Source organism: Sinocyclocheilus anshuiensis, unplaced genomic scaffold (assembly GCF_001515605.1).
Source record: "Sinocyclocheilus anshuiensis isolate Anshui unplaced genomic scaffold, SAMN03320099.WGS_v1.1 scaffold184, whole genome shotgun sequence".
Classification (NCBI taxonomy): Eukaryota; Metazoa; Chordata; class Actinopteri; order Cypriniformes; family Cyprinidae; genus Sinocyclocheilus; species Sinocyclocheilus anshuiensis.
Window position 1 is genome coordinate 328,543 of NW_015557077.1, and position 11,930 is coordinate 340,472.

Sequence of the window (11,930 nt, forward strand, 5' to 3'; positions counted from 1 at the left end):
ATGTATATATTACAACTAAAATTAAAATGAAAACAGAAAATATAAAATTCAAAACTAATTCTAAATCTTATTAAATTTATAGTAATATATCAATGCAGCAGATAAGTGCATATTTATAAAAAAAAATCTAAATATGTATATTTAATATGCATATTATATCATATTTATAAAAATATTTCAATATTTAATGTTTAAAAAAAAAGACAAAAACACAACAAAATTACAAAAATTCTAACTTTAAAATTAAAACGAATACGGAAAATACAAAAATAAAAATTATAGTAATATATGATGCTAATACAATGATACTAATATAACACAGAAACGTGCATACACCAAATTTGACAGATTTATTCCAGTCTATATTCTGGCTTTATCCAATGTTCAGATTAATGTTCTGAAAATTAATGCGAACTAGTGCAGTTTTAATTAAATAATGCCTCGTTTGGATACATTTGGAAACATACTATTTCAGAAAATGTTACAAATATTTGCGATTCCTACTGTAATCAATCAGATGGGGAAATATGCTAATATGTATTAGTCTAATGTTATATTTTCACCTGAGTGTCTTGCCTTCAACCTTAAATCGCTGAAATATCACAGTATGAATAACATTATTGATATGTGAGCGTCTGGTGTGTGAGGATGAGGAGGAGACGAAGATAACACTGAGTTTGTGAGCGATGAATACTGATGGTGTTTCCCAGCTTCATCTTTATCCAGACTGTTTAATAATGTCCCGCAGGCACAGACTCTACTGTACACATACTGTACATCCTGCTAACGCTGTAATACTGACAGCAAATCAAACATTCATACAAGCAGGTCAGGAAGAGGAAGATAACACTGGAAACATAAGTCCTGCTTCTCTATGTTTACTCTGGTTTTTAATACGTTAGCATCATTTTAAGAGACAGTAGATGTTTCAACAATCATTTAATTATAATAAATGTATATTTAGTTATATATTTAATTATTTTATTCTAATATTGATTTCAGTATAATCCATCAGGGAAAAATCTACTCATAATGTCACTGTATTGTGTAATAGTTCAATTGTAATAAATGTATTTTTAGTTATATATAGTATTATATGTATTTCATTATTTTTAATATTATCCTTTAGTGAAACATGCATTCAAAATGTTTTAATCATAATAAATGTATATTTTGTTATACATTATTCATTTTATCAATTTTAATATTATCCATCAGTGAAAAACATATACTTGAGTATTTATAATACATTTATATTTAGTTATAGAATTTGAATATTATATTTATTTGATCAATTCTAATATTATCCATCAGTGAAAAATCTAATAAAAATGTCATAGCTTTCATTTTAATAATAATAAACTGATATTAAATGCAAATTTGAATGATATCAATTTATATTGAGTTATATATTTTAATATGATATCTACTTCAGTATTTTTAATATGATCCATAGAGACCATAAAATATTTTTTGTTGCTTGAAATAAAATAAAACTTAAACTTATTTTTAAGCTGGTTTCCAAAATGAAATTTTTGATTTTCATATATATGAATATATATATAAAAAAAAAAAAAAAAATATATATATATATATATATATATATATATATATATATATATATATATATATATATATAGAAAAATCTACTCATAATGTCACTGTATTGTGTAATAGTTCAATTGTAATAAATGTATTTTTAGTTATATATAGTATTATATGTATTTCATTATTTTTAATATTATCCTTTAGTGAAACATGCATTCAAAATGTTTTAATCATAATAAATGTATATTTTGTTATACATTATTCATTTTATCAATTTTAATATTATCCATCAGTGAAAAACATATACTTGAGTATTTATAATACATTTATATTTAGTTATAGAATTTGAATATTATATTTATTTGATCAATTCTAATATTATCCATCAGTGAAAAATCTAATAAAAATGTCATAGCTTTCATTTTAATAATAATAAACTGATATTAAATGCAAATTTGAATGATATCAATTTATATTGAGTTATATATTTTAATATGATATCTACTTCAGTATTTTTAATATGATCCATTAGTGAAAAATATTACGTATTATTTAAATCATAATAAACATATATTTAACTATCCATTTCATTCTAATATTTATTATTTTATTAATTTTAATATTATCAATCAGTGAAAAAAATCTACTCAAAATGTCACTCGAGTATTTATAATAAATTTATATTTAGTTACAGAATTTGAATATTATATTTATTTGATCAATTCTAATATTATCCATCAGTGAAAAATCTAATAATTTCATTGCTTTCATTTTAATAATAATAAACTGATATTAAATTATATATTTTATTCTTCTATTTAGTTTATTCATTTTAATATTATCCATTAGTGAAAAAAAATCTACTCAAAATATCACTGTATTATGTAATATTTTAATGATATAAATTTATATTTAGTTATAGAATTTGAATATTATATTTATTTTATCAATTCTAATATTATCCATCAGTGAAACATCTAATAAAAATGTCATAGCTTTCATTTTAATAATAATAAACTGATATTAAATGCAAATTTTAATGATATCAATTTATATTTAGTTATATATTTTAATATTACATTTACTTCACTATTTTTAATATGATCCATTAGTGAAAAATAATACATAATATTTAAATCATAATAAACTTTTATTTAACTATCCATTTCATTCTAATATTTATTATTTTATTAATTTTAATATTATCAATCAGTGAAAAAAAATCTACTCATAATGCCACTGCATTATTTAATATTTTAATATAATATAATAAAACCATTTTTAGTTATATATTTTATTTTATTATTTTCTTTTATTAATTTTAATATTATCAATCAATAAAAAAAATTCTGCAAGTGTCATTGTATAATGTAATAACTTAATTATAATAAATGTATATTTAGTTATAAGTCTTATTCATTATTTTATTAAAATCCACTCAAAATGTCACTGTATTAATTTTGTAATATTTGATTGGTTATATGACCAAGTAATAATTGTCTAATACTGCAAAGACTTTCCCGTTTGCCTTGTAAAGCCTCCAGCGATAAATGAGACGTCACCTTTCAGAATCAGACTGCATGAAGATTAAACGATCAGACTTGATTAAACAGAAGTGCGGTGAGAATATGAGAGAGATGGGAGCAGCTATTAAAACACGCACTAATGCTGTAAAAACACGGCCGGATCGATGGAGAGAAAGAAGTCAACACAAACAAAAACATGATTTCAGTCTGCTGGGACGAATCTGATGAAAACATCTCACATTTCACACTAAAAAATAATAATAACAATTTAAAGTTTTTTAAAGGACGATTATGCTTTTTGTTGCATTGTCTTATTATTTAAATGACAATTAAACATGTTTTCCCCAAATCTTCATTTTATAGATTTGTAATTCTCATTAAATTCTCATTATGTAAAAAAAAAAATGCACTAACATCAGCATAAATAAAAGGCTCTATAACAAATATTATAACAAATACTATCATAATGTATAAACACTTAACCATTTATATATATATATTTTGAAATATATTGGCATATATATATATATATATATATATATATATATATATATATATATATATATATAAATATGCTAATATGTATTAGTCTAATGTTATATTTTCACCTGAGTGTCTTGCCTTCAACCTTAAATCGCTGAAATATCACAGTATGAATAACATTATTGATATGTGAGCGTCTGGTGTGTGAGGATGAGGAGGAGACGAAGATAACACTGAGTTTGTGAGCGATGAATACTGATGGTGTTTCCCAGCTTCATCTTTATCCAGACTGTTTAATAATGTCCCGCAGGCACAGACTCTACTGTACACATACTGTACATCCTGCTAACGCTGTAATACTGACAGCAAATCAAACATTCATACAAGCAGGTCAGGAAGAGGAAGATAACACTGGAAACATAAGTCCTGCTTCTCTATGTTTACTCTGGTTTTTAATACGTTAGCATCATTTTAAGAGACAGTAGATGTTTCAACAATCATTTAATTATAATAAATGTATATTTAGTTATATATTTAATTATTTTATTCTAATATTGATTTCAGTATAATCCATCAGGGAAAAATCTACTCATAATGTCACTGTATTGTGTAATAGTTCAATTGTAATAAATGTATTTTTAGTTATATATAGTATTATATGTATTTCATTATTTTTAATATTATCCTTTAGTGAAACATGCATTCAAAATGTTTTAATCATAATAAATGTATATTTTGTTATACATTATTCATTTTATCAATTTTAATATTATCCATCAGTGAAAAACATATACTTGAGTATTTATAATAAATTTATATTTAGTTATAGAATTTGAATATTATATTTATTTGATCAATTCTAATATTATCCATCAGTGAAAAATCTAATAAAAATGTCATAGCTTTCATTTTAATAATAATAAACTGATATTAAATGCAAATTTGAATGATATCAATTTATATTGAGTTATATATTTTAATATGATATCTACTTCAGTATTTTTAATATGATCCATTAGTGAAAAATATTACGTATTATTTAAATCATAATAAACATATATTTAACTATCCATTTCATTCTAATATTTATTATTTTATTAATTTTAATATTATCAATCAGTGAAAAAAAATCTACTCATAATGCCACTGCATTATTTAATATTTTAATATAATATAATAAAACCATTTTTAGTTATATATTTTATTTTATTATTTTCTTTTATTAATTTTAATATTATCAATCAATAAAAAAAATTCTGCAAGTGTCATTGTATAATGTAATAACTTAATTATAATAAATGTATATTTAGTTATATATTTAATTATTTTATTCTAATATTGATTTCAGTATAATCCATCAGGGAAAAATCTACTCATAATGTCACTGTATTGTGTAATAGTTCAATTGTAATAAATGTATTTTTAGTTATATATAGTATTATATGTATTTCATTATTTTTAATATTATCCTTTAGTGAAACATGCATTCAAAATGTTTTAATCATAATAAATGTATATTTTGTTATACATTATTCATTTTATCAATTTTAATATTATCCATCAGTGAAAAACATATACTTGAGTATTTATAATACATTTATATTTAGTTATAGAATTTGAATATTATATTTATTTGATCAATTCTAATATTATCCATCAGTGAAAAATCTAATAAAAATGTCATAGCTTTCATTTTAATAATAATAAACTGATATTAAATGCAAATTTGAATGATATCAATTTATATTGAGTTATATATTTTAATATGATATCTACTTCAGTATTTTTAATATGATCCATTAGTGAAAAATATTACGTATTATTTAAATCATAATAAACATATATTTAACTATCCATTTCATTCTAATATTTATTATTTTATTAATTTTAATATTATCAATCAGTGAAAAAAATCTACTCAAAATGTCACTCGAGTATTTATAATAAATTTATATTTAGTTACAGAATTTGAATATTATATTTATTTGATCAATTCTAATATTATCCATCAGTGAAAAATCTAATAATTTCATTGCTTTCATTTTAATAATAATAAACTGATATTAAATGCAAATTTGAATGATATCAATTTATATTGAGTTATATATTTTAATATGATATCTACTTCAGTATTTTTAATATGATCCATTAGTGAAAAATATTACGTATTATTTAAATCATAATAAACATATATTTAACTATCCATTTCATTCTAATATTTATTATTTTATTAATTTTAATATTATCAATCAGTGAAAAAAATCTACTCAAAATGTCACTCGAGTATTTATAATAAATTTATATTTAGTTACAGAATTTGAATATTATATTTATTTGATCAATTCTAATATTATCCATCAGTGAAAAATCTAATAAAAATGTCATAGCTTTCATTTTAATAATAATAAACTGATATTAAATGCAAATTTGAATGATATCAATTTATATTTAGTTATATATTTTAATATTACATTTACTTCACTATTTTTAATATGATCCATTAGTGAAAAATAATACATAATATTTAAATCATAATAAACTTTTATTTAACTATCCATTTCATTCTAATATTTATTATTTTATTAATTTTAATATTATCAATCAGTGAAAAAAAATCTACTCATAATGCCACTGCATTATTTAATATTTTAATATAATATAATAAAACCATTTTTAGTTATATATTTTATTTTATTATTTTCTTTTATTAATTTTAATATTATCAATCAATAAAAAAAATTCTGCAAGTGTCATTGTATAATGTAATAACTTAATTATAATAAATGTATATTTAGTTATAAGTCTTATTCATTATTTTATTAAAATCCACTCAAAATGTCACTGTATTAATTTTGTAATATTTGATTGGTTATATGACCAAGTAATAATTGTCTAATACTGCAAAGACTTTCCCGTTTGCCTTGTAAAGCCTCCAGCGATAAATGAGACGTCACCTTTCAGAATCAGACTGCATGAAGATTAAACGATCAGACTTGATTAAACAGAAGTGCGGTGAGAATATGAGAGAGATGGGAGCAGCTATTAAAACACGCACTAATGCTGTAAAAACACGGCCGGATCGATGGAGAGAAAGAAGTCAACACAAACAAAAACATGATTTCAGTCTGCTGGGACGAATCTGATGAAAACATCTCACATTTCACACTAAAAAATAATAATAACAATTTAAAGTTTTTTAAAGGACGATTATGCTTTTTGTTGCATTGTCTTATTATTTAAATGACAATTAAACATGTTTTCCCCAAATCTTCATTTTATAGATTTGTAATTCTCATTAAATTCTCATTATGTAAAAAAAAAAATGCACTAACATCAGCATAAATAAAAGGCTCTATAACAAATATATATATTTAACCATTACTGAATTTGGGTGAAAATGTGATTAATTGCCTTGAACATTTCATAACACAAAATAATAATTAATAACATTAATATTAATAATAATAATGAATGAATGAATGAATGAATGAAAGTCTTACTTGCCCTCAAAAACAGCTTGATATTTTGATTTTGGGCTGAAATATGACCTCAACATCATTTCAGAACACAGATATTTTCTTTATATTCTACTAATGAGATTTTATTAAACTATTCAAGCAATCTAACGGCAGATTGAAAGACAGTAACCCTGTTTAAACCAGCCTAAGGTGGTTAGGTGTCTGGTTTGATGGTTTTTGGGGGGTTTTGGATGCTTGTCAACAGAGCGAGACCATCTTAAACCTGCCAAACTCTTAAAGATAAAGGTTCCTCATAGGCTTCTACTGGTTCCATGAGAAACCTTTAACATCAATGGCACCTTTTCAACTGAGCAAAAGGTTCTTTATAGAGGAAAAAAATGTTATTTCGATTATTAAAACATTCTTCACATCAAGAAAATGTTTTTAAAGAACTGATTACTCAAAGGCTCATTGGTGAAAAATGGTTCTCTATTGGCTTCTTTTGGTTCCATGAAGAACCTTTAAAATCCCTTGAATCGTTCCAGGTCCTTTATAGTGGAAAAAGCTTCTTTAGATCATTAAAAGTGCTCTTCACACCAAGAAAACAATGATTATTTTAAGAACTGATCACTAAAGGTTTGAGGAACCAAAAATGGTTTTTCTATGGCATCACTACAAAAAAAGTTCTTAAAATAACCATCTTTTCTTGGTGTGAAGAATATTTCAATCATCTAAAGAACCTTTTTCCACTGTAAAGAACCTTCTGTGGAATTGGAAGGCTCATCATTGAACCATAAATTGAAATAAAGGTTCTCTATTGGGTTCTATTGGTTCCATGAAGAACCTATAACATTCATTGAATCTTACTTTCCAGGTTCTTTACAATGGAAAAAAATAATTGAGATGTTCTTCACACCAAGAAAATAATGGTTCTACTAATGGTTCTTTGGGGAACCAAAAATGCTTCTTCGATGGCATCACTGCAAAAACAGCTTTATTTTTAAGCATGTGGAACCTTTCCATTCAACAAAAGTACTCTATAGTGGAAAAAGGCTTAAAATGTTCTTCTTCTTTTAAGAATTTTTCACTGGAAGGTTCTTTGGGGAACCAAAAATGCTTCTTCGCTTTTAAAAATAAAGGTGCTTCACAGTGATGCCATAGAAGAACCTTTTTGTCTAAATGGTTCCATAAAGAGCCTTTAACATCTGAAGAACCTTCATGTTTCACAAAAGGTTCTTTGTGGTGAAAGAAGGTTCTTCAGATTATAAAAAGCTAAGAAAGAGATGGTTCTTTAAAGAACCTTTGACTGAATGGTTCTCTGTGGAAACAAAAATGGTTCTTCTATGGCATCGCTGTGAAGAACCTCCTAAGCACCTTTATTTTTAAGCATGTAGAACCTTTCCATTCAACAAAAGAACTTTATAGTGGAAAAAGGCTTAAAATGTTCTTCTTCTTAGAAGAACTTTTCACTGAAAGGTTCTTTGGGGAACCAAAAATGGTGAAAACCCTTTATGTTTAAGAGTATACGACCATAGAACCACCTCAGGCTGGTTTAAGAAGAGACTTGAGAAGATGCGTGATGGCTTTTCTCTCCTCAGCCACCTCCCTTAAAAAATACAGAGGCTTCCTGTTTCTGTAGAAATGAGCGAAATGGGCTGTGAATGACAGATGTTACAGAGAGACGAGTGTATCTTACCCTCATGCCTTCAAACCGGGACAGCGCTCTCAGCGGTCTGAGGGCTCTGAGCGTTCTGAGAGATTTGATGGCAGCAAAGTCCGAGTAGCCCAGCGTGCTTGCTACAAGGCTTACGAGAGACACCTGAGTGACAGAGAGCCGAGGAGAAAGAGAAGATAGAAACGCAGCGTTAGGACCGCAATAACATCACACCCGCTACAGTCCTGCGGAAGGAAACGAGGCATCAGACTGCGGCGGTAGGAGGAAAAACAGGGCTTAATTGTCACGGAAACCCGGTTCTGGAGACCTGTTAAGGAAAAATGTGGTTTTAAGGGCCATTGGTGGTTGTTTCATCGCTCCTCTGTGACCTGTGAAGGACTGAAGGGGGTTTAGAGGGCAGCTGTCTATTGAGTCTACTCAGACGGTGCCTTCGGTGCCGGGCCCCGGGCCCCAGTCAGAGCGGCTCTTACCCTCATCCCAGCAAAGCGAGACACGGCGCGGAGAGGGCGCAGCGCCCGGAGCGTCCGCAGAACCCGCATGGAGCCAATCTGATCATAATTGACCACACGTGCCACCAGACCAATCACTGACACCTGCATGAAGCGAATTATAGCTCGTTTAGTTTCCATGAGTTCATAGCATTCATACTGTTCTAATGGGATTTTTGTATTCATGTTCCAATCAATCTTTTGAAATTTAAAAAAGTAAAACAAATTTTTTTAAGTGTTTCATGTGCATTTAATAGCTTTAAACATACTTGGATCTTATTTACTATAAATATTAAAATCTCATAACATTACTCATATGAATCAAATTTGATTTTGTCCATGCAGTCAATCTTTAGAAATCAAAAAACTATTTCAATGCTAACGTAAATGCATTTCATATGCATTTAACAATTTTAAAAGTACTTGATATATCATAAATATTATAACAAACACTATACTATATTAAATATAATTTAATATTATAGAAATATTAAATTTAAAATGTAAAATATAAAAACTATAAAACTATAAAAATAAAATATCTGAAGTAAAATATAAAAATAAAATATCTGAAAAACACTGCAATATTCATATTATTCATATTTATCACATGCTTGTTTTGTCCATGTTCCTGTCGGTCTTAATAATTAAAAAAATAAAAATGAAATGTCGAAGTAAATGCATTTCATGTGCATTTAGCTTTAAAAGTACTTAATCTAATTTATTATAAAGATTGAAATCTAAAATTTCATATTTTTCTAATTTTGTCAATGTTCCAGTCAATCTTTAGAAATCTAATCTTGAAAAACAAAAAACTATTTAAAAGGCAAAGCAATGCGTTTAATGTGCATTTAACAGCTTTAAAAAATACTTAATCTAATTTATTATGAATATTAAAATGAAAAAGTATATCATTCATATTAATCAAATGGGACTGTTTTGTCCATTGTCAATTTTTAGAAATAAAAAAACAATTTCAAAGTCAAAGCAAATTCATCTAATGTGCATTTAGCAGCTTTAAAAGTACTTTTCTGATTATTAAAATCTCATAGAATCTTTCACTTTTCATTAAAAAAATAAAAATATGAGTTCACGACAACTGAAATTTAAAATTTTAATTTCTTGTGCGATTAACAGCTTTGAAAGTACTTGATCTAAATGACTATGTAAAAATGTCATATTATTCATATGAATCAAATTGGGATTGTGTTCATGATCCAGTCAATCTTTAAAAAACAAAAACTTTTCGATGTCAAAGAAAAACTTACAGTTAAAACTTAAATGATGTAATTTATTCGAAATATTAAAGTTTTATCAATTTCATATTATTCCAATAGGACAAAATCTTCCGAGAATCTTTCACTATACTTAAAAACATAAAATAAAATATTTTGTGCTTATAATATTATTTCATTCATTAAAGATGAATCCTTGTTTAATTGATATAAATTAAATCACATGGTCTAAATGCTATTTCTTTTCTCCTCATTTATGAATATAAATGTATAAATTAAATACATTATATTACACAAATGCATTTGGCAGACACTTCTATCCAAAGCGACTTACACACATTGCATTTTTAAAGGCATACATGATTTTTCACGCATTTCCTAGAAATCGAACCAATGACCTTGCCGTTGTTTCAGCAACAGGAATTAAACACCCTTCTGTACTTAAAAGAGGAATTTTAGGCACATTTTCTACATCATCTCATCAAGTGTCAACAAACCGCATAATGTGACGAATCTAATCTGAAGAGACTCAAATACAGCGGTGCATTTGATCAGTACTTCATGCTGCAGTGAAGGTGGAGGTGAAGTGTGTCATTTCTGCAACACGTGCATCAGCAAAACATCAAAAATAATTACACACTCCACCTTTCACATCACAACTTTACAATTGACTGTAGATCTGAATCCACAGCTCTCCTTACCCTCTGTTTTATTCTCACTGAATGGAGCCACACAAATAAAAACTATTTCATGTACATGTAGAGTCTGTACAGCAATGCAGTCGTGGTTGTTTTGGCTCTTTGGTCAAATGACATTTTTAACTGATGAATAGATGAATGCTCTACCACAAATATAGCGTGTAAGCTTAGAAAACTAGATTAATCAAGAAAAATAATATAAGTATGGCCTGCTAACATGATCCCATTAATATTTGTACATCGCTCCACATATGCATAGCAGACATACATACATCTGTCATGTTTGGATAACTATACATTTTTGGACAAAATTTCATAATTATCTGACAATTGAGAGCGTTTCTATGGGATTATTGTGTATGTCTCTCTTTCAAAAAACAAAACAAAAACCCATCACACACATTTTTTTTTTTAGAAATTAATGTCAATAGAAATGCAGTTATGCCCATTTAACTCTCTGGTGTGATGAGTGTGTTTTTGGTGTTTTTTCAGGGGATTTATGGTACTAAATTATATTAATAGAATAGTTATGATCCATTTATTTCCTGTTAATACTTTTTGAGCATAGAAAATAAAACCTGAAAATAAAATTTCCAACTTTCAAACTGTTGTACATCTTGAATGCTTTGGAGCTTTTCAAAAAGTTACAGAAGTTTAAGTTCATTATTACGAAAAATACACACACATACACACACACACACACGCATGCACACGCACACGCACACTCACACACACACACACACACACTCTCTCACACACACCCACACACACTCTCTCACACACACACACACTCTCTCACACACACAAAATCATTAATAT

General features: G+C 26.5%; 1 protein-coding gene across 1 annotated transcript in view; it reads right to left on the minus strand.

Annotated features, from left to right (window-relative positions):
• LOC107676826 (sodium channel protein type 4 subunit alpha) overlaps window positions 1-11,930 on the minus strand; it is a 226,579-nt gene that overhangs the window by 30,317 nt on the left and 184,332 nt on the right. Inside the window, 1 exon segment of the mRNA XM_074186965.1 lies at window positions 8,712-8,834. Coding sequence (XP_074043066.1) covers window positions 8,712-8,834 — 123 coding nt within the window.